The sequence below is a fragment of the Oncorhynchus gorbuscha genome, linkage group LG10 (genome assembly GCF_021184085.1).
Source record: "Oncorhynchus gorbuscha isolate QuinsamMale2020 ecotype Even-year linkage group LG10, OgorEven_v1.0, whole genome shotgun sequence".
NCBI lineage: Eukaryota > Metazoa > Chordata > Actinopteri > Salmoniformes > Salmonidae > Oncorhynchus > Oncorhynchus gorbuscha.
The window spans coordinates 95,518,575-95,542,759 of record NC_060182.1 but is presented as its reverse complement, the minus strand read 5'-3'; the positions used below and the strand labels follow the sequence as shown (position 1 = coordinate 95,542,759).

Here is a 24,185-nt window from a genome sequence, read left to right as displayed (position 1 = left end):
ATACGCTGATTCGGTGTGCGAGTTCATTAGAACGTGCGTTGAATATGTCGTTCCCATAGCAACGATAAAAAATTCCCTAACCAGAAACCGTGGATTGATGGCAGCATTCGCGTGAAACTGAAAGCGCGAACCACTGCTTTTAATCAGGGCAAGGTGTCTGGTAACATGACCGAATACAAACAGTGCAGCTATTCCCTCCGTAAGGCAATCAAACAAGCTAAGCGTCAGTACAGAGACAAAGTAGAATCTCAATTCAACGGCTCAGACACAAGAGGCATGTGGCAGGGTCTACAGTCAATCACGGACTACAAGAAGAAACCCAGCCCAGTCACGGACCAGGATGTCTTGCTCCCAGGCAGACTAAATAACTTTTTTGCCCGCTTTGAGGACAATACAGTGCCACTGACACAGCCTGCAATGAAAACATGCACTCTCCTTCACTGCAGCCGAGGTGAGTAAAACATTTAAATGTGTTAACCCTCGCAAGGCTGCAGGCCCAGACGGCATCCCCAGCCGCGCCCTCAGAGCATGCGCAGACCAGCTGGCCGGTGTGTTTACGGACATATTCAATCAATCCCTATACCAGTCTGCTGTTCCCACATGCTTCAAGAGGGCCACCATTGTTCCTGTTCCCAAAAAAGCTAAGGTAACTGAGCTAAACGACTACCGCCCCGTAGCACTCACTTCTGTCATCATGAAGTGCTTTTTGAGAGACTAGTCAAGGACCATATCACCTCCACCCTACCTGACACCCTAGACCCACAGACGATGCTCTCAACCACACTGCACACTGCCCTAACCCATCTGGACAAGAGGAATACCTATGTGAGAATGCTGTTCATCGACTACAGCTCGGCATTCAACATCATAGTACCCTCCAAGCTCGTCATCAAGCTCGAGACCCTGGGTCTCGACCCCACCCTGTGCAACTGGGTACTGGGCTTCCTGACGGGCCGCCCCCAGGTGGTGAGGGTAGGCAACAACATCTCCTCCCCGCTGATCCTCAACACTGGGGCCCCACAAGGGTGCGTTCTGAGCCCTCTCCTGTACTCCCTGTTCACCCACGACTGCGTGGCCACGCACGCCTCCAACTCAATCATCAAGTTTGCGGACGACACAACAGTGGTAGGCTTGATTACCAACAACGACGAGACGGCCTACAGGGAGGAGGTGAGGGCCCTCGGAGTGTGGTGTCAGGAAAATAACCTCACACTCAACGTCAACAAAACTAAGGAGATGATTGTGGACTTCAGGAAACAGCAGAGGGAACACCCCCCTATCCACATCGATGGAACAGTAGTGGAGAGGGTAGCAAGTTAAGTTCCTCGGCATACACATCACAGACAAACTGAATTGGTCCACTCACACAGACAGCATCGTGAAGAAGGCGCAGCAGCACCTCTTCAACCTCAGGATGCTGAAGAAATTTGGCTTGTCACCAAAAGCACTCAAACTTCTACAGATGCACAATCGAGAGCATCCTGGCGGGCTGTATCACCGCCTGGTACGGCAACTGCTCCGCCCTCAACCGTAAGGCTCTCCAGAGGGTAGTGAGGTCTGCACAACGCATCACCGGGGGTTGAGGTTTGACTACAGTAAGGTACCTTGGAGGGGGGTTGAGGTTTGACTACAGTAAAGTACCTTGGAGGAGGGTTGAGGTTTGACTACAGCAAAGTACCTTGGAGGGGGGGGTTGAGGTTTGACTACAGCAAAGTACCTTGGAGGAGGGGGTTGAGGTTTGACTACAGTAAAGTACCTTGGAGGGGGTTGAGGTTTGACTACAGCAAAGTACCTTGGAGGGGGTTGAGGTTTGACTACAGCAAAGTACCTTGGAGGGGGTTGAGGTTTGACTACAGCAAAGTACCTTGGAGGGGTTGAGGTTTGACTACAGTAAAGTACCTTGGAGGGGGAGGGGGTTGAGGTTTGACTACAGTAAAGTACCTTGGGGGGAGGGGGTTGAGGTTTGACTACAGTAAAGTACCTTGGAGAAGGGAGGGGGTTGAGGTTTGACTACAGTAAAGTACCTTGGAGGAGGGAGGGGGGTTGAGGTTTGACTACAGTAAGGAACCTTGGAGGGAGGGGGGTTGAGATTTGACTGCAGTAAAGTACCTTGGAGGGGGAGGGGGTTGAGGTTTGACTGCAGTAAAGGAACCTTGGAGGGGGTTGAGATTTGACTGCAGTAAAGTACCTTGGAGGGGGAGGGGGTTGAGGTTTGACTACAGTAAAGTACCTTGGAGGAGGGAGGGGGTTGAGGTTTGACTACAGTAAAGTACCTTGGAGGGGGCGGGGGGTTGAGGTTTGACTACAGTAAAGTACCTTGGAGGGGAGGGGGTTGAGGTTTGACTACAGTAAAGTACCTTGGAGAAGGGAGGGGGTTGAGGTTTGACTACAGTAAAGTACCTTGGAGGAGGGAGGGGGTTGAGGTTTGACTACAGTAAGGAACCTTGGAGGGAGGGGTTGATATATCTTGACTGCAGTAAAGTACCTTGGAGGGGGAGGGGGGTTGAGGTTTGACTACTGAAAAGTACCTTGGAGGGGGTTGAGGTTTGACTATGTGGTCCTTCTGTAGCTCAGTTGGTAGAGCATGGCGCTTGTAACGCCAGGGTAATGGGTTCGATCCCGGGACCACCCAGACGTAGAATGTATGCACACATGACTGTAAGTCGCTTTGGATAAAAGGCCGTCTGCTAACTCTGAAATATATTACAGTAAAGTACCCAGGGGGATCTGTGTGGGGTTGAGGTTTGACTACAGTAAAGTACCTTGGAGGGGGGTTGAGGCCTGGCTCTGGTCCTTCTCAGCCTCAGGTGTGGACTGCGCGGTGCCACAGTCGGAGCAGCCACTGTACTTGTGAGCGGTGATACACATGGCGTACAGGGCGTATTTCATAGCGCAGAACCCCCTGTACAGAACCAGATTTCTCTGGACCATCGGACTGGGGCTGTCTACCACCACACTGAACTCATCTACATTGGAGAGAGAGAGACAGAGAGAGACAGAGAGAGCCAGAGAGAGAGAGAGAGAGAGAAAAACAGAGATTATATATCTATATAAAGTCAGAAAAAAAAGAAACGTCCCTTTTTCAGGACCTTCTCTCTGAGAAAGGGATCATTCGTAAAAATCCGAATGACTTCACAGATCTTCATTGTAAAGGGTTTAAACACTGTTCCCATGCTCGTTCAATGAACCATAAACAATAAATGAACATGCACCTGTGGAACGGTCGTTAAGACAATAACAACTTACAGACGGTAGGCAATTAAGGTCACAGTTATGAAAACGTAGGACACTAAAAAGGCCTTTCTACTGACTCTGAAAAACACCAAAAGAAAGATGCCCAGGGTCCCTGCTCATCTGTGTGAACTTGTCTTAGGCACGCTGCAAGGAGGCATGAGGACTGCAGATGTGGCCAGGGCAATAAATTGCAATGTCCGTACTGTGAGACGCCTAAGTCAGCGCTACAGGGAGACAGGACGGACAGCTGATCGTCCTCGCAGTGGCAGACCATGTGTAACAACACCTGCACAGGATCGGTACATCCGAACATCACACCTGTAGGACAGGTACAGGATGGCAACAACAACTGCCCGAGTTACACCATGAATGCACAATCCCTCCATCAGTGCTCAGACCGTCCGCAGTAGGCTGAGAGAGGCTGGACTGAGGACTTGTAGGCCTGTTGTAAGGCAGGTCCTCACCAGACATCACCGGCAACAACGTCGCCTATGGGCACAATCCCACCAATGCTGGACCAGACAGGACTGGCAAAAAGTGCTCTTCACTGACGAGTCGCGGTTTTATCTCACCAGGGGTGATGGTCGGATTCGCGTTTATCGTCGAAGGAATGAGCTTTACACTGAGGCCTGTACTCTGGAGCGGGATCGATTTTGGAGGTGGAGGGTCCGTCATGGTCTGGGGTGGTGCGTCACAGCATCGTCGGACTGGGCTTGTTGTCATTACAGGCAATCTCAACGCTGTGCGTTACAGGGAAGACGTCCTCCTCCCTCATGTGGTACCCTTCCTGCAGGCTCATCCTGACATGACCCTCCAGCATGACAACGCCACCAACCACAATGATCATTCTCTGCATGATTTCCTGCAAGACAGGAATGTCAGTGTTCAGCGAAGAGCCCGGATCTCAATCCCATTGAGCACGTCTGGGACCTGTTGGATCGGAGGGTGAGAGCTAGGGCCATTCCCCCCAGAAATGTCCGGGAACTTGCAGGTGCCTTGGTGGAAGAGTGGGGTAACATCTCACAGCAAGAACTGGCAAATCTGGTGCAGTCCATGAGGAGGAGATGCACTGCAGTACTTAATGCAGCTGGTGGCCACACCAGATACTGACTGTTCCTTTTGATTTTGACCCACCCTTTGTTCAGGGACACATTATTCCATTTCTGTTAGTGACATGTCTGTGGAACTTGTTCAGTTTACGTCTCAGTTCTTGAATCTTGTTACGTTCATACAAATACTTACACATGTTACGTTTGCTGAAAATAAACGCAGTTGACAGTAAGAGGATGTTTCTTTTTATGCTGAGAGAGACAGAGCGAGAGAGAGAGAGACAGAGAGAGACAGAGAGAGACAGACAGAGAGACAGAGAGAGGGACAGACAGAGACAGACAGAGACAGAGAGCAACAGACAGAGAGCGACAGAGACAGACAGAGAGAGAGAGACAGACAGACAGAGAGACAGACAGACAGAGAGACAGACAGACAGAGAGACAGACAGACAGAGAGACAGACAGAGAGACAGACAGAAAACAAGACTGCGTGTAGCACTGACCTGCTCCGCTAGGTTTGGTCTGTGTATTCAGCAGGTCCAGTACCACGTGTTCCTCATTCTGGGCCAGAGGGGTGAGACAGTGAAGGACGTACAAGGCTGAGTGACTGTCTAGTGTGTGCAGCTGGCCAAGCAACGCCTCCTTGGGGATCCCTCTACACACACACACACACAAAGAGAAGATGGCACATTTATAAAAATAGACATGAATCCTACGTGAATATGAACTGTCGATAACTACTGATATACTCACGGGTTGCTCTCAACACACCACTCCAACACTCCCAATTGAGAAGACAGACCGTTGGCAAACTCTCTCAGAACGGAGTCGTTGGCCAGCGCCTGAGGACAGGGCAGGCAGGCGGATCATGTTATGGGCAGTCTGGGTTGTGTTCATTTGGGTACCAAACGTAAGAAAATGGACTGAAAAAGGAACAGACTATATGGTTCTGGTCGTGGTGTAGGAGGCCTAACCCGGTCGTGGTGTAGGAGGCCTAACCTGGTCGTGGTGTAGGAGGCCTGTCCTGGTGTAGGAGGCCTAACCTGGTCGTGGTGTAGGAGGCCTGTCCTGGTGTAAGAGGCCTAACGTGGTCGTGGTGTAGGAGGCCTAACCCGGTCGTGGTGTAGGAGGCCTAACCCGGTTGTGGGGTAGGAGGCCTAACCGGTCGTGGGGTAGGAGGCCTAACCTGGTCGTGGTGTAGGAGGCCTAACCCGGTCGTGGTGTAGGAGGCCTAACCTGGTCGTGGTGTAGGAGGCCTAACCCGGTCGTGGTGTAGGAGGCCTAACCCGGTCGTGGTGTAGGAGGCCTAACCCGGTCGTGGTGTAGGAGGCCTAACCTGGTCGTGGTGTAGGAGGCCTGTCCTGGTGTAGGAGGCCTGTCCTGGTGTAGGAGGCCTGTCCTGGTGTAGGAGGCCTAACCTGGTCGTGGTGTAGGAGGCCTAACCTGGTCGTGGGGTAGGAGGCCTAACGTGGTCGTGGGGTAGGAGGCCTAACGTGGTCGTGGGGTAGGAGGCCTAACGTGGTCGTGGGGTAGGAGGCCTAACGTGGTCGTGGGGTAGGAGGCCTAACGTGGTCGTGGGGTAGGAGGCCTAACGTGGTCGTGGGGTAGGAGGCCTAACGTGGTCGTGGGGTAGGAGGCCTAACGTGGTCGTGGGGAAGGAGGCCTAACCTGGTCGTGGTGTAGGAGGCCTAACCTGGTCGTGGTGTAGGAGGCCTAGCCTGGTCGTGGTGTAGGAGGCCTGTCGTGGTGTAGGAGGCCTAACCTGGTCGTGGTGTAGGAGGCCTGTCGTGGTGTAGGAGGCCTAACCTGGTCGTGGTGTAGGAGGCCTAACGTGGTGTAGGAGGCCTAACCTGGTCGTGGTGTAGGAGGCCTAACCTGGTGTAGGAGGCCTAACCTGGTCGTGGTGTAGGAGGCCTAACCTGGTTGTGGGGTAGGAGGCCTAACCTGGTCGTGGTGTAGGAGGCGTAGCAGGGTCTGAGCTGAGAGCAGGCTTTGGCACTGGGTCCACCCCAGGAGTAGCAGGAGGCGAGACAGAGGCTGGAACTCCCCCTTCAGCAGGTCCTCTAGCCTACAGAACTCCTCCCTCTTCACCAGGTCCAGAGCAGTCACCTGAGGAGGGGGAAAAGTGGGGTTATGACTGAGGCCGTGTCACAAAATGGCACCCTAATCCCTATATAGTACACAACATTTGACCAGAGCCCGAGTGCACTATATAGGGAATAGGGTGCCATTTTAGTTACAGCCATAAACAGAAAAGGTGTCTTATACACAAGCAACTCATCTTATATAGTACCTGTTGATATCAGGATAACAAGAGTTACAGTACCTGTGTTGATATTACACGCTATTACAGTATTACGCACATTACACCACTATTACACCACTATTACCACACTATTACACACTATTACACACTATTACACACTATTACACACTATTACACACTATTACACACTATTACACACTATTACACACTATTACACACTATTACACTATTACTCACCAGGACCCGTTCGAGGAAGTGCTTGCCGCTGCTAAGGCACTCAAAGTAAATGGTTTTCCAGACGGAAGGCCGGTCCCCATGACAACACAAGCCCAGCAGTAACTTCTCCGCTTCAGGAAGATCCACTGGGATGAAGGGAGGAGGAAAAGGCGGGAAAAAAAGGAAGCTAGCGTCAAGGCTTCCACGTTGTTGATACCCCAGACCAGAGGTACAACCATACCAGAGGTACAACCATACCAGAGGTACAACCAGAGGTACAACCAGAGGTACAACCAGAGGTACAACCAGAGGTACAACCAGAGGTACAACCAGAGGTACAACCATACCAGAGGTACAACCATACCAGAGGTACAACCATACCAGAGGTACAACCATACCAGAGGTACAACCAGAGGTACAACCAGAGGTACAACCAGAGGTACAACCAGACCAGAGGTACAACCATACCAGAGGTACAACCATACCAGAGGTACAACCATACCAGAGGTACAACCATACCAGAGGTACAACCATACCAGAGGTACAACCATACCAGAGGTACAACCATACCAGAGGTACAACCATACCAGAGGTACAACCATACCAGAGGTACAACCATACCAGAGGTACAACCATACCAGAGGTACAACCATAGAGGTACAACCATACCAGAGGTACAACCATACCAGAGGTACAACCATACCAGAGGTACAACCATACCAGAGGTACAACCATACCCGAGGTACAACCATACCCGAGGTACAACCATACCAGAGGTACAACCATACCAGAGGTACAACCAGAGGTACAACCATACCAGAGGTACAACCATACCAGAGGTACAACCAGAGGTACAACCATACCAGAGGTACAACCATACCAGAGGTACAACCATACCAGAGGTACAACCATACCAGAGGTACAACCATACCCGAGGTACAACCATACCCGAGGTACAACCAGACCAGAGGTACAACCAGACCAGAGGTACAACCATACCAGAGGTACAACCAGACCAGAGGTACAACCATACCAGAGGTACAACCAGACCAGAGGTACAACCATACCAGAGGTACAACCAGAGGTACAACCATACCAGAGGTACAACCAGAGGTACAACCATACCAGAGGTACAACCAGAGGTACAACCATACCAGAGGTACAACCAGAGGTACAACCATACCAGAGGTACAACCAGAGGTACAACCATACCAGAGGTACAACCAGAGGTACAACCATACCAGAGGTACAACCAGAGGTACAACCATACCAGAGGTACAACCAGAGGTACAACCATACCAGAGGTACAACCAGAGGTACAACCATACCAGAGGTACAACCATACCAGAGGTACAACCATACCAGAGGTACAACCATACCAGAGGTACAACCAGACCAGAGGTACAAGCAGAGGTACAACCATACCAGAGGTACAAGCAGAGGTACAACCATACCAGAGGTACAACCATACCAGAGGTACAACCATACCAGAGGTACAACCATACCAGAGGTACAACCAGACCAGAGGTACAACCAGACCAGAGGTACAACCATACCAGAGGTACAACCATACCAGAGGTACAACCATACCAGAGGTACAACCATACCAGAGGTACAACCATAGAAGTACAACCATACCCGAGGTACAACCATACCCGAGGTGCAACCATACCCGAGGTACAACCATACCAGAGGTACAACCATACCAGAGGTACAACCAGAGGTACAACCATACCAGAGGTACAACCAGAGGTACAACCAGAGGTACAACCATACCAGAGGTACAACCATACCAGAGGTACAACCAGAGGTACAACCATACCAGAGGTACAACCATACCAGAGGTACAACCATACCAGAGGTACAACCATACCAGAGGTACAACCATACCAGAGGTACAACCAGACCCGAGGTACAACCATACCAGAGGTACAACCATACCAGAGGTACAACCATACCAGAGGTACAACCAGAGGTACAACCATACCAGAGGTACAACCATACCCGAGGTACAACCAGAGGTACAACCAGACCAGAGGTACAACCAGACCAGAGGTACAACCATACCAGAGGTACAACCATACCAGAGGTACAACCATACCAGAGGTACAACCATACCAGAGGTACAACCATACCAGAGGTACAACCATACCAGAGGTACAACCATACCCGAGGTACAACCATACCAGAGGTACAACCATACCAGAGGTACAACCATACCAGAGGTACAACCATACCAGAGGTACAACCATACCAGAGGTACAACCATACCAGAGGTACAACCATACCAGAGGTACAACCATACCAGAGGTACAACCATACCAGAGGTACAACCATACCAGAGGTACAACCATACCAGAGGTACAACCATACCAGAGGTACAACCATACCAGAGGTACAACCATACCAGAGGTACAACCATACCAGAGGTACAACCATACCAGAGGTACAACCAGAGGTACAACCAGAGGTACAACCATACCAGAGGTACAACCATACCAGAGGTACAACCATACCAGAGGTACAACCATACCAGAGGTACAACCATACCAGAGGTACAACCATACCAGAGGTACAACCATACCAGAGGTACAACCATACCAGAGGTACAACCATACCAGAGGTACAACCATACCAGAGGTACAACCATACCAGAGGTACAACCATACCAGAGGTACAACCATACCAGAGGTACAACCATACCAGAGGTACAACCAGACCAGAGGTACAACCATACCAGAGGTACAACCATACCAGAGGTACAACCAGAGGTACAACCATACCAGAGGTACAACCATACCAGAGGTACAACCATACCAGAGGTACAACCAGAGGTACAACCATACCAGAGGTACAACCATACCAGAGGTACAACCAGAGGTACAACCATACCAGAGGTACAACCATACCAGAGGTACAACCAGACCAGAGGTACAACCATACCAGAGGTACAACCATACCAGAGGTACAACCAGAGGTACAACCATACCAGAGGTACAACCATACCAGAGGTACAACCATACCAGAGGTACAACCAGAGGTACAACCATACCAGAGGTACAACCATACCAGAGGTACAACCATACCAGAGGTACAACCATACCAGAGGTACAACCATACCAGAGGTACAACCATACCAGAGGTACAACCATACCAGAGGTACAACCAGAGGTACAACCATACCAGAGGTACAACCAGAGGTACAACCATACCAGAGGTACAACCAGAGGTACAACCATACCAGAGGTACAACCATACCAGAGGTACAACCATACCAGAGGTACAACCATACCAGAGGTACAACCATACCAGAGGTACAACCATACCAGAGGTACAACCATACCAGAGGTACAACCATACCCGAGGTACAACCATACCCGAGGTACAACCATAGAGGTACAACCATACCAGAGGTACAACCATACCAGAGGTACAACCATACCCGAGGTACAACCATACCCGAGGTACAACCATACCAGAGGTACAACCATACCCGAGGTACAACCATACCCGAGGTACAACCATACCCGAGGTACAACCATACCCGAGGTACAACCATACCAGAGGTACAACCATACCCGAGGTACAACCAGAGGTACAACCATACCAGAGGTACAACCATACCAGAGGTACAACCAGAGGTACAACCACACCAGAGGTACAACCATACCAGAGGTACAACCATACCCGAGGTACAACCATACCCGAGGTACAACCATACCCGAGGTACAACCATACCCGAGGTACAACCATACCCGAGGTACAACCATACCAGAGGTACAACCATACCAGAGGTACAACCATACCCGAGGTACAACCATACCAGAGGTACAACCATACCAGAGGTACAACCATACCAGAGGTACAACCATACCAGAGGTACAACCATACCAGAGGTACAACCATACCAGAGGTACAACCATACCCGAGGTACAACCATACCCGAGGTACAACCATACCAGAGGTACAACCATACCAGAGGTACAACCATACCAGAGGTACAACCATACCCGAGGTACAACCATACCCGAGGTACAACCATACCCGAGGTACAACCATACCCGAGGTACAACCATACCAGAGGTACAACCATACCAGAGGTACAACCATACCAGAGGTACAACCATACCAGAGGTACAACCATACCAGAGGTACAACCATACCAGAGGTACAACCATGGTCCTGAGGTAAACCATACCCGAGGTACAACCATACCCGTCTGTGTACAACCATACCCTGGTACAACCATACCCGAGGTACAACCATACCAGAGGTACAACCATACCAGAGGTACAACCATACCAGAGGTACAACCATACCAGAGGTACAACCATACCAGAGGTACAACCAGAGGTACAACCATACCAGAGGTACAACCATACCAGAGGTACAACCATACCAGAGGTACAACCATCTACAGCCTACACATAGCCTACATTCATAACTGTTAAGGCACTAGCTATATATACACATGTTTAAAAAACATCTTTCTCCTCTACACACAACTGTAAGATAACTGTTAAAGTACAAGGCCAGAAATTGATCAATGCGCTTTGGTCTCTGTCAAAGAAACCTGATAAAGTCACGTCTGTGTAAAGTCACGTCTGTGTAAAGTCACGTCTGTGTAAAGTCACGTCTGTGTAAAGTCACGTCTGTGTAAAGTCACTGTAAAGTCACGTCTGTGTAAAGTCACGTCTGTGTAAAGTCAAGTTTGTGTAAAGTTAAAGGGAAAGTTCAGCCAAATTAAGAAGTGACATATTGGTTTCCTTAGTGTGTAAGCGGTCTATAGACAAGGTATGACAGCAATCCATGTTTTGATTAAGTTTCCCAGTTTCCACACGCTAACGTTTTAGCTTTTGTGGCACAAATCCCATTCAAGTCATGGGAGCAATATTAGCATTTTTCGCGCATCATATTCGAAATATCTCTAAAGTGACATTGTTGAGCTTCACAATCAATTTTAGATACTTTCGGATTATTTGGACAACTTTTAAAAAATGCTAATATCGATCCCATGACTAGAATGGGATTTGTTCCACAAAAGCTAAAACAGTAGCATGAGGAAACACTACCGGGGGAAACTAAAGCATGGATTGCTGTCATACTTTGTCCATAGACTGTTTATAGGGTAAGGATTACCAATGTGTCATTTTGCAAAAGTTCAATTTAAAAGCAAATCTGTGATTACTAAAACAATTACTTTTAAATGAATGATAGCAATTGATTCTCGCAAAATATAACCCCTAAATACCTCATGAGCTTAGTTTAACGGTCGTACCCCATCAGAAATGTAATATAAGGCAACAGTAAACATGTCCCCTCCGCAAGCCCCTTGGTTTATATGCATTACAGTTCATTAAGATTGCATGTCTACTTACATTAACTATATCATTATTAAATATATGCCTACTGTATGACAGCTAGCAAATTAATTAGCTAACTAACGTTAGTCTGCCTAGCTGGAACTTCTGAAGAAGGAACAATTTTTTATTTCTACAATTTCCAAAAGATAAACAAAACAAAAACATCATTACTTTTTACGAGACGTGTTTGTGCCATCATGTGCATTAGTAGCACCATTTCTAACTGATTTACATTCGTATGTTGACTCCATTTTGATGTCGAGCTCTTACATTTTTGGTTGACTTTTCTTAGCAGATTGAATTATGGGACGTTTCAAGCCCCGAAGTGAACATAAAATTGTACACGCGACAAAACTCCATTCAAAAATGATGTGCTTACGATGCAAACTTCACTTGCTTGGCTAATCATTTGGACCGATGACAAATAAGCTCCCCCCCCTTCCCCCCTCCAAGGGCACAAGGCGAGGAGGGTAAGTGGACTAGGGAGTGTCATTGTTGAGTTTTAACCGTAGTCCATGTCACGTTCCAAAAGACTCTTTGGTAAAAGGCAAGGCGTTAGAATGAGAGGAATGCCAGCTAAATAGACCGGTACTCAGACGAGAAGGCAGTCGGAAGGCAAGATCGTGTGGGACCATTCTAGCCAATGAGAGGGCAGACATGCGTGTGAACAACAGGTACAACTCCGATATTTTTTTTTTTTTTTTTTTTATCAAAGTTGCCAGGATGTCACATGACCTATTTATCAGTACACGCGTAACAACCTAAACACGATGAAACTTACATTAAAGTAAATTACAATTTTATTAACCGAATTCAACAAACAGTCATAGACCTCCGTACATAAACTCCTGGATTGATGAGCAGAGAAAAAAACATCACCAACTGCCGTAGAAGACAGATTTTGGGCCAAGTTATCCCTCTCTCTTCTCTTCTTCCTCTCTGGTGTGACTCACACGTTTCAGTTGATTAATATAGCTCACGCCTAAGGCCAAATCGGTATAAGTTTAGAAAATACCGGACACCTATGGAAAGACGCATCTTTCGTCCAAGTTTTGTCAAAAACTTTTTTTTTTTTTTTTTTTTTTTTTTTAATCGGGGCTAGTGCCGTATCTGAGATATCGTGTGTGACTAACGTACGAACGGAGACCCGATGTACAGTATCCTCCCTGATTTCATCTAGGGAGACAATAAGCTTGTTTTCGATCCACTGTTTGTAAACAACGCTATTGTAAACAAACATAATTTCAAAACATGGTTGTAACTATACTGTTGATCTCATGGATGGTCAGCCCTCGTGTCTATAGCTTCGTCTATGAATTCGAGAGTGGTTACTCTTAACCACATGGTGGGTTGACCACGTTGTTGTTGTTTGAACTGCAGATTGCCCCTTTTAGGTTTCAGGTAAATTATAAGGAAGTAAAAGTCAATCCTCACCCTGGGTGCTGGGAGTCTCTCTCAGTAGTCGGTCTCTGTGCAGCCTGAGTGCTGTAGAGCAGTAACGGGAGAGCAAGGTTTGACAGCGGGGCCGTAGCAGGGAGCTCAGGACCCTCTCTTCTCTCAGGGGCCCGTGTCTGGACCTCCACAGGGCCTCACACAGGGCCTCCACCCCGCCTCCTCCACCTCGCTCCGACCTCAGGGGCATCAGGGCTAGGACCACACACATCTCCTCCGCCCAGCCCTCCATCTTCTCTGAGCCTGAACCAAGATGCTCCACTCTCTCCATCAGGTATCTGATGAATGTGTCCTTTAATAGACATAATAATACATTTGATATAAACCCCGGGGGGGGGGGGGGGGTAAAAGAATTACAATTAAAAGCTACCTGCAGGATGTGGTTCCCTGTGTTAACACTACTGGGGTGGTCCTCCAGGAAGCTAACCAGAGCCTGGGCCACTCTGGGTCTCTTCTGGTCCAACAAGGCCTCGAGACAGGTCTCTATCCCTGGACTCTGAGCATCGCCCGCCCCGGTGACCCCTGATCCCTTTCTCTCCTCCGACTGGGTGGTTAGGAAGGCCTGGTGGAGTTCCTGAGGACGATGAACATATTAAAAATATACTCTACGATATTAACTAGAAAATAACCTTATGGTTTTGTATCAATAGCCGTAATTGTTGAAGTTAACTTTATGATCTCTATAAAATGTTATGCTTGTCTGTTTTTTTTCTTTTTTAGAAAATAAGAAATATAAACCTTGAGCGTTGTCTCTGGCACCTCGTCTCCTAGCTCCTCTAGAAGCAGCAGGAACTCTAGTTCTCTCCTGACTGAAACAGAAACCTCTTCCTTGGTCCATTTCTCCAGGACTTGAAGCCAAAGCCAGGCCAGTTTGTGAGGGCTGCCCACACTCTCCCATCTACAATACACACAAAGATAATTATATAACCAATTGATATAACCAATTGATATTGGCTAATCAATTACAACCCGAAACTACCAGGAACATGAAAACAATGCATCAGCATTTCTCGCCACCAAAACACCCTCCTCCTCACTCTCCCTCCTCCCCCTTGTCGTCGTCGTCGTCATCATCCTCCTCCCTCCTCCCCCTCCTCCTCGTCATCATCATCCTCCTCCCCCTCATCCTCCTCCTCCCCCTCATCATCCTCCTCATCATCCTCCTCCTCCTCCTCCCTCCCCTCCTCCTCCTCCCCCTCCCCCTCCTCCTCCTCGTCATCCTACTCCTCCCCCTCATCATCCTACTCCTCCCCCTCATCATCATCCTCCTCCTCCCCCATCCTCCTCCCTCCCCCTCCCCCTCCTCCTCCTCCCTCTCCTCCTCCTCCCTCCCCTCCTCCCTCCCCTCCTCCCTCCCCCCCCCCCTCCTCCTCCTCCTCCTCCTCCCCCTCCTCCTCCTCCTCCTCCTCCTCCTCCCCCCCTCCTCCTCCTCCTCCTCCTCCTCCAGCCTAACTCACTCTAGCGGGTAAAGGTAGGTGATGATGTCCCGTAGCCGTTGTGACACTTCTCCTCCTCCCCCTCCTCCTCGTCATCATCCTCCTCCTCCTCCTCCTCCCCCCATCCTCCTCCCTCCCCTCCTCCCTCCCCCTCCTCCCTCCCCCTCCCTCCCCTCCTCCTCCCCCTCCTCCTCCCCTCCCTCCTCCCCCTCCTCCTCCTCGTCATCATCCTCCTCCCCCCTCATCCTCCTCCTCCCTCCTCCTCCTCCCCCATCCTCCTCCCTCCCCCCACTCCTCCCCCCCTCCTCCTCCTCCTCCTCCTCCTCCTCCAGCCTAACTCACTCTAGCGGGTAAAGGTAGGTGATGATGTCCCGTAGCCGTTGTGACACTTCTCCCCCTCCCCCTCGTCATCATCCTCCTCCCCCTCATCATCCTCCTCCTCCTCCTCCTCCCCCTCCTCCTCCCTCCCTCCCCTCCTCCTCCCTCCCTCCCTCCCCTCCCTCCCCCTCCCCTCCCCTCCTCCTCTCCTCCTCCTCCTCCCCCTCCCCCTCCTCCTCCTCCCCCTCCCTCCCCTCCTCCTCCTCCTCCTCCCTCCCCTCCTCCTCCCCTCCTCCTCCTCCCCCCCTCCTCCTCCCTCCTCCTCCTCCTCCTCCTCCCTCCTCCTCCTCCTCCCTCCCCTCCTCCTCCTCCTCCCCTCCCTCCCTCCCCTCCTCCTCCTCCTCCTCCCTCCCCTCCTCCTCCTCCTCCTCCTCCTCCTCCTCCCCCCCCTCCTCCTCCTCCTCCTCCTCCTCCTCCCCCCCTCCTCCTCCTAACTCACTCTAGCGGGTAAGGGTAGGTGATGATGGCCTTGATGATGTCCCGTAGCCGTTGTGACACTTCTCCTCCCCCTCCTCCTCCCTCCTCCCCTCCTCCCCCTCCCCTCCCCCCCCTCCTCCTCCTCCTCCCAGCCTAACTCACTCTAGCGGATAAGGGTAGGTGATGATGGCCTTGATGATGTCCCGTAGCCGTTGTGACACTTCTCCTCCCTCCTCCTTCCCCTCCCTCCTCCTCCTCCCCCTCCTCCTCCTCCCTCCCCTCCTCCTCCTCCCTCCCCTCCTCCTCCTCCCTCCTCCTCCTCCTGCCTAACTCACTCTAGCGGGTAAGGGTAGGTGATGATGGCCTTGATGATGTCCCGTAGCCGTTGTGACACTTCTCCTCCAGCGTCACACAGCTGAGGCACACAGGCCCCAGCCAGTTCCCACTCCGCATTCTGCAGACACCGAGTGAAGAAATCAAACAGCTCCTGTAGGGAGGTCTGTGCCTCGCAGCCGTACGGGTGCATGTCCGTCTCCTCCTTCTCCTCCTCCTCTGGTTTAATCACAGTCTGGTCACCTCAGGGTCAAGGGTTCACACCCCCCCCGTCTTTCACGGCATGGCAGGGAAGGAGTAATAACCAGGAGCTGGGGGGGGGGATTAAATACAGGATTTTATCAGTTAACATCTAAGAGATGCTTTTATCTAAAAAAAAAAAAAAGACATACATTTTTTTTTCTTATGGCTTGCACCCGCGGGAATTGAACCCACGACCCTTGGTGTTGCAGGTTCCAGGCACAGAGGACCACGAGCTGAGAAACGCTCAACTTCGTTCTCTGTGTTTGACACAGTCTCTCATACCAGATATAATGAGCCAGCCTGTCTGCATTCCTGGTTGATGTCACCGTTAGCTTACCTGTGTAATATTGACATAAGCGTGTTCTGCAAACACGGCCCCGTTTTATCATCAATTGCCGTGCGGATCAATGGATCAGCTCATTACCTCTGGCAAGTTAAATGTTAACTCAAAGATGTGTATTTGTATTTATTTTTTTTTGCAATAAAGATGGTGACGCTACAATAATACACATTTACAATAGGCCTATATCTAAACACATACAGGGAATTTGGAAAGTATTCAGACCCCTGGACTTTTTCCACATTTTGTTAAGTTACAGACTTATTCTAAAATTGATTTAAGTATTATTTTTCCTCATCAAACTAAACACAATACTCCATAATGACATAGTGAAACCATGTTTTTAGAAATTTTTGCAAATGTTTTTTTTTTAATTAAAAAATACCTTATTTACATAAGTATTCAGACCCTTTGGTATGAGACTCGAAATTGAGCTCAGGTGCATCTTGTTTCCATTGATCACCCTTGAGATGTTTTGACAACTTTATTGACATCCTGAGTGCTCTGGAGCAGGTTCTCAGACTGGGGTGAAGGTTCACCTTCCAACAGCACAACGACCCTAAGCACACAGCCAAGACAACGCAGGAGTGGCTTTGGGAAAAGTCTCTGAATGTCCATGAGTGGACCAGCCAGAGCCCAGACTTCAACCCGATCGAACATCTCTGGAGAGACCTGAAAATAGCTGTCAGTAACGCTCCCCATTCAATCTGACAGAGCTTGAGAGGATCTGCAGAGAAGAATGGGAGAACCTCCCCAAATACAGGTGTACCGAGCTTGTAGCATCATACCCAAGAAGACTGGAGGCTGTAATCGCTGCTTCAACAAAGTACTGAGTAAAGGGTCTGAGTACTTACGTAAATGTAATTTTTCAATTAGACATGTTTTATACATTCGCAAACATTTCTAAAAACCTGTTTTTGCTTTGTCATTATGGAGTATTGTGATGTCATGATGGGGTATTGTGATGTCATGATGGGGTATTGTGATGTCATGATGGGGTATTGTGATGTCATGATGGGGTATTGTGATGTCATGATGGGGTATTGTGTGTAGATTGACGAGGGAAAAAAACAATTGAATCAATTTTAGAAAAATGCTGTAACGTAACAAAATGTGGAGAAAGTCAAGGGGTCTGAATACTTTCCGAATGCTCTGTACGTAGTTGGTTTTATTCAAACACTGTCTAAATATGGAAAAATAAGGTTAAACATTTCGACCAATCGATTGGGCAAAAGAACTAGACGACTCTCAGTCGGGGACAGCCCTAATGCATTTCATGGTTAACCTCAGCTTGTAAACCAACAGACTGGCTGGTGCAGGCAGTGAGCTGTTTGTTGAGTTGCTGGGCAACCGAGTGGCTGGCCCAGTTAGACAGAATGAGATTTAGCTAAAAAGAAATGCATTGTCAGAAATGCTACAAAAAGGTAGCACATTGATTCTTAAATGGACAGAAACGTGCACGTGAGAACAATTAATTGCAAACTTAATTTAAAAACTGTTTCACCTATGAATTTTGTCAATCCCCCCCAAAAAATGTTTTATCCAATGGTCACTAGTCTTGTTTTAATCTACCGTCTAAAATTGTAGCTATTTTAGCGCAGAAAATACTGCGACAGCTCATGACGAGGCGGGGATTGTGTTTGTGTACCACCAATAGAGTTGATTTTGCGAATTTTCATCGGTTTAGATTAAGAATGCACAATATGTCGGTGAACATATCGTAATCGGCAGATATTAGATAAAAATGCCAACATCGGTATCGGGCCTGATGCTTAACGCCGATGTTAAAAACCGGATGTCAAAGCTACCGAGCATACCTATATAACACGTAGGTAGATGACGTTATGACGCCACGTAAAAGTTTACGCTACACGTGCAACACAGCATTCCTAACCTAGTCCACAACGTCTGCTGTGTGGATCGAGCAGTCAACAAGACGAGCAGTCATTTGAAAGAGTAAGAACATTTCCGCGAGACAACTCAAAAGGGCGAAATCCATTAACGCCAAGATAAATGGAAGTCATTGCCCTTGACAATCAACCGTTCTCTGCCGAGTGTGATGTTGGCTTTCGTCGACTGGTCGAGCACCGGGTACACGCTACCAAGTGCGCTATTTTTCAGATGTTGCCCTACCAGAGTTGCACAGTAATTGCATCATTGCTATTAGCTTCATGACATACATACTATGAAACTCCGTTTGGGTCTTTACATGTCAAAAAAGACACAGTAGCGCTGTCGAAGCTGGAGAAAAAAAAAGTCTGCAAACAAGAAAAACAACAGGCCACGTACGATGTGTTTACACTACCGCGTTGGTAATAAAGCATCATTTGTTCAACCTCAACTTCTGGGCTAGCTAGCTTTAGCTTTGTTCCTAGCTAGCATCAATACAACCAGCCTGAAAACAACGATCAGTAGAAACTGCAATCATTGTGCTGGGGACAATAAAAATTCATTTTAAAATGCGACTCGTTTCAGGAAACTAGGCATATGTCGGGCGTCGCTACTCCACAGGAGAGCCATTTGAACCCTACTCCACAGGAGAGCCATTTGAACCCTACTCCACAAGAGATCCATTTGAACCCTACTCCACAGGAGATCCATTTGAACCCTACTCCACAGGAGAGCCATTTGAACCCTACTCCACAGGAGAGCCATTTGAACCCTACTCCACAGGAGAGCCATTTGAACCCTACTCCACATGAGAGCCATTTGAACCCTACTCCACATGAGAGCCATTTGAACCCTACTCCACATGAGAGCCATTTGAACCCTACTCCACATGAGAGCCATTTGAACCCTACTCCACAGGAGAGCCATTTGAACCCTACTCCACAGGAGAGCCATTTGAACCCTACTCCACAGGAGAGCCATTTGAACCCTACTCCACAGGAGAGCCATTTGAACCCTACTCCACAGGAGATCCATTTGAACCCTACTCCACAGGAGATCCATTTGAACCCTACTCCACAGGAGAGCCATTTGAACCCTACTCCACAGGAGAGCCATTTGAACCCTACTCCACAGGAGAGCCATTTGAACCCTACTCCACAGGAGAGCCATTTGAACCCTACTCCACAGGAGAGCCATTTGAACCCTACTCCACAGGAGAGCCATTTGAACCCTACTCCACAGGAGAGCCATTTGAACCCTACTCCACAGGAGAGCCATTTGAACCCTACTCCACAGGAGAGCCAATTGAAACCTACTCCACAGGAGAGCCAATTGAAACCTACTCCTTGGCCAGAGCATCCAGTGTGTGCTCTGAAAGCGTCGAGAGCGAAACCCTCTGAATTTACGAATGCCCAGAGTGCACTCTGGCACTCCAGACTAAATTTACGAATACACCCGTAGTATAAACCAGCCTTAAGTCTTGAAATCTTCGGTTGTTTAGTACATGGCCTGACACGTGAATCCTTAAAGAGATGGGTGGGGCTAAAGCTTAGGAGGATGTGAACGATGCTGAATGGGTGGGGCTAAAGCTTAAGAGGTTGTGAACGATGCTGAATGGGTGGGGCTAAAGCTTAGGAGGATGTGAACAATGCTGAATGGGTGGGGCTAAAGCTTAAGATGGTGTGAACGATGCTGAATGGGTGTAGACAAAGAAGATCTCTCCAGTAGGTGTACCAAAACATTAAAAGGGGCATTTTCTCAAAAGTGAGTTTACAAGTTGATCAACTTTCAAAGCAGAACGACTTTCCCTTTTTGATCCTCAACTGTAGTGTATGATGTACCATTTTCTAGCTCTGAGTCTCTACTTTTATCCAATGTAAAACATTTAAAAAACACAATATAAAGTGTTGCTACATAAGACCGAATCGTGCCTGTCTGTCATAAATATGCAGTTGTCACACGACACAAAGCCACAGATGTCTGAAGTTTTGAGGAAGCGTGCAATTGGCATGCTGACTGCAGGAATGTGCACCAGAGCAGTTGGCAGAGAATGTTACGTTAATTTATCTACCATAACCCACCTTCAATGTCGTATTAGATCATTTGGCAATGCGTCCAACCGGCCTCACAACCGCAGACCACGTGCATGGCGTTGTGTGGGCGAGCGATTTGCTGTGATGTCAACATTGTGAACAGAGCGCCCCGTTGTAGCGGTGGGGTTATTGGTATGGGCAGGCAGAAGCTATATAAAACAAACACAATTCTGTTTTATTGATGACAATTTGAACGCACAGAGATATCAATTTTAAAAAAGATGCTGAGGCCCCTTTTCGATTTGATTTGATGATTTGAAGATACTGAGGCCCCTTTTCGTGCCATTCAGCCATTCACCAGACGTGTCACCCGGTGAGCATGTTTGGGATGCTCTGGATTGACGTGTACGACAGCTTGTTTTCCAGTTCCAGCCAATAAAACAGCAAGTTGGCCATTGGAGAGGAGAGGGACAACGTTCCACAGGCCACAATCAACAGCCTGATCAACTCCACACCAAGTAGACGTACCTTTATTTAACTGGGCAGGTCAGTTAAGAACAAATTCTTATTTTCAATGACGGCCTAGGAACAGTGGGTTAACTGCCTGTTCAGGGGCAGAACGACAGATTTGTACCTTGTCAGCTCGGGGGTTTGAACTTGCAACCTTCCGGTTACTAGTCCAACACTCTACCCACTAGGCTACGCTGCCGCCCTCATGGTGGTCACACCTGATTAGTGGCAGTCGGTGTCATTTAAGATGAGGGAGGACAATATGTTTTTTTTTCTTCATGATCACGGCCTTATTTCTATCACAACATATTGGATGACTGTCATTCATATTCCATTCAACCAGTTCAATGTAACATTGATAAGTTTAGGCTACTGCATGATACTCTAATGTATCAACGCGTTAGTAAACCTGCTATAATCATGAAGTAACGTTACAGTGTACAGTCAGAAAGCAGTTTAGCACGTACACTGGCGGGCCCCATTCATTTGTTCAAAACTGTTCAACTATACCCATCATGAGGTTGAAACAACCTAGCCTATGAATGAAAGTTTACAACGTAGGTGCACACAGGTCGAAAGAATAATTTGAGGTGACAGACAGTGACACATGGACAGACAGTGACAAATTCAATACAGCCTTGCACACTCTTGCCTGCATCTAGCTGATCTAGGGTGTAATTATTAGTCCAACAGTTGCAAACGAGAGTTTATTGGACAAACTCAGGTACGTTTATTTAGTTTCGTTCTGTTTAAGAAACATCAGTCAACAGAATCGGCAGAATGAATACACCCCTGATCACGCCTAAAACAAAGTTCACTTTCATAGGAGCCACGTGGTCCTTCTCACATCTATTCACCCTCTTCCTGTTCCCTTCATTTGTCAACTTCAATGCAAATCAGCTGTATGTGACCAGGCGAAAAAACCTTTCCAAGCCAAACCATATCATAACCGCTACACACAGCCTACATTGTTGTCACCATATTAGCTAAAGTAACCTCATAGTCCACATAGCTAATAGAACTAACGCGTTAGTAAACCTGCTATAATCATGAAGTACAGTCAGAAAGCAGTTTAGCACGTACACTGGCGGGCCCCATTCATCTGTTCAAAACTGTTCAACTATTGTCTTTCTCTCTTTGAGTCAACTACTCACCACATGTTATGCACTGCAGTGCTAGCTAGCTGTAGCTTATGCTTTCAGTACTAGATTCATCATGTTATGCACTGCGGTGATAGCTAGCTGTAGCTTCTGCTTTCAGTACTAGATTCATCATGTTATGCACTGCAGTGCTAGCTAGCTGTAGCTTCTGCTTTCAGTACTAGATTCATCATGTTATGCACTGCGGTGCTAGCTAGCTGTAGCTTATGCTTTCAGTACTAGATTCATCATGTTATGCACTGCAGTGCTAGCTAGCTGTAGCTTCTGCTTTCAGTACTAGATTCATCATGTTATGCACTGCGGTGCTAGCTAGCTGTAGCTTATGCTTTCAGTACTAGATTCATCATGTTATGCACTGCGGTGATAGCTAGCTGTAGCTTCTGCTTTCAGTACTAGATTCATCATGTTATGCACTGCAGTGCTAGCTAGCTGTAGCTTCTGCTTTCAGTACTAGATTCATCATGTTATGCACTGCAGTGCTAGCTAGCTGTAGCTTATGCTTTCAGTACTAGATTCATCATGTTATGCACTGCGGTGATAGCTAGCTGTAGCTTCTGCTTTCAGTACTAGATTCATCATGTTATGCACTGCAGTGCTAGCTAGCTGTAGCTTCTGCTTTCAGTACTAGATTCATCATGTTATGCACTGCGGTGATAGCTAGCTGTAGTTTATGCTTTCAGTACTAGATTAATTATCTGATCCTTTGATTGGGTTGACAACATGTCAGTTCATGCTGCCAGAGCTCTGATAGGTTGGAGGACATCCTCCGGGAAGTTGTCATAATTACTGTGTAAGTCTATGCAAGGGGGTGAGAACCATGAGCCTCCTAGGTTTTGTATTGAAGTAAATGTACTCAGAGGAGGACGGAAACTAGCTGTCCTCTGACTACACCATAGTGCTACCCTACTGAGTGCTGCTGAGGCTACTGTAGACTTTTAGTACAAAAAGAAGTGTTTCATCAATTATTTGGTGACGTGAATATATTTAGTACAGTTTTGTCTAAAAATGTCCACTTTTATTTCTGTTTTACAATTTTACTTTTATGAAATTCACTGAGGAGGAGCCTCCAATGCATCTGATACTGACTGGTTTTCTGATCCACAACCCCCCCTACCTGTGACCAAAAGATGCATATCTGTATTCCCAGTCATGTGAAATCCATAGATTAGGGACTAATGAATTTATTTCAAATGACTGGATTTCCATACAATAAACTGTAACTCGGTAAAATCTTAGAAATCGTTGCATGTTGCGCAAATATTTTTGTTCAGTGTAGATGGGGTTTTTTAACAATAAGGTTCGTGCTTATTTGAGTGTTGTTAAAAAGAAACGCGACCTAATATCATCATGAGACAACATTACTGACATGACAAAAGCATCATCAAAAATAATAGCCAGCTAGCTAACGTTAGCTGTCAAAAGAAACGGCATTTGCATTCATGAAAGACGTAAGTTAACCGACTAAATCATAAACACATCATGCTGATTAGATGATCAAGAACAACCAATGCACAATAAACAACTAACTTACATTGACTTACTTTCTATCGATGTGAATGTATTCCTTTTTTTTATAATATTTCACTGTTATTTCTTCCCTCTTCCGAATTGTTATGCTTAGCACACAGTGTCCAAGCTAGAGAGTTATGTCATGTGACGAAATCAGCTGATTTCCGCTTGCAGTTCAAAGGTTAAAAGAGAGCTTCGCGCGAGACAGGCTCTACCACGGGTGTATTCATTACGTCTTATTCTGTTGAAAAACGTTGCGCCTGTTGCAAAAAAAGTTCTGAATTGTTCCGAATTGTTTTGCCATTGTTGCAAATCATTTTTCAACAGAAACGAAAGTTTCAACTTGGACAAATTCA

The 24,185-nt window shown here is 47.7% G+C and overlaps 1 protein-coding gene across 1 annotated transcript in view; it reads right to left on the bottom strand.

Moving 5' to 3' along the window:
* zfyve26 (zinc finger, FYVE domain containing 26) overlaps positions 1-23,971 on the bottom strand; it is a 118,564-nt gene extending 94,593 nt beyond the window's left edge. Inside the window, 10 exon segments of the mRNA XM_046367552.1 lie at positions 2,763-2,966; positions 4,787-4,938; positions 5,037-5,125; positions 6,228-6,392; positions 6,787-6,911; positions 13,563-13,872; positions 13,951-14,154; positions 14,319-14,478; positions 16,147-16,455; positions 23,862-23,971. Of these exon segments, the coding sequence (XP_046223508.1) occupies positions 2,763-2,966; positions 4,787-4,938; positions 5,037-5,125; positions 6,228-6,392; positions 6,787-6,911; positions 13,563-13,872; positions 13,951-14,154; positions 14,319-14,478; positions 16,147-16,337 (1,600 nt within the window). The 5' untranslated portion in view covers positions 16,338-16,455; positions 23,862-23,971.
* Between the last annotated feature and the right edge of the window lie 214 nt (positions 23,972-24,185).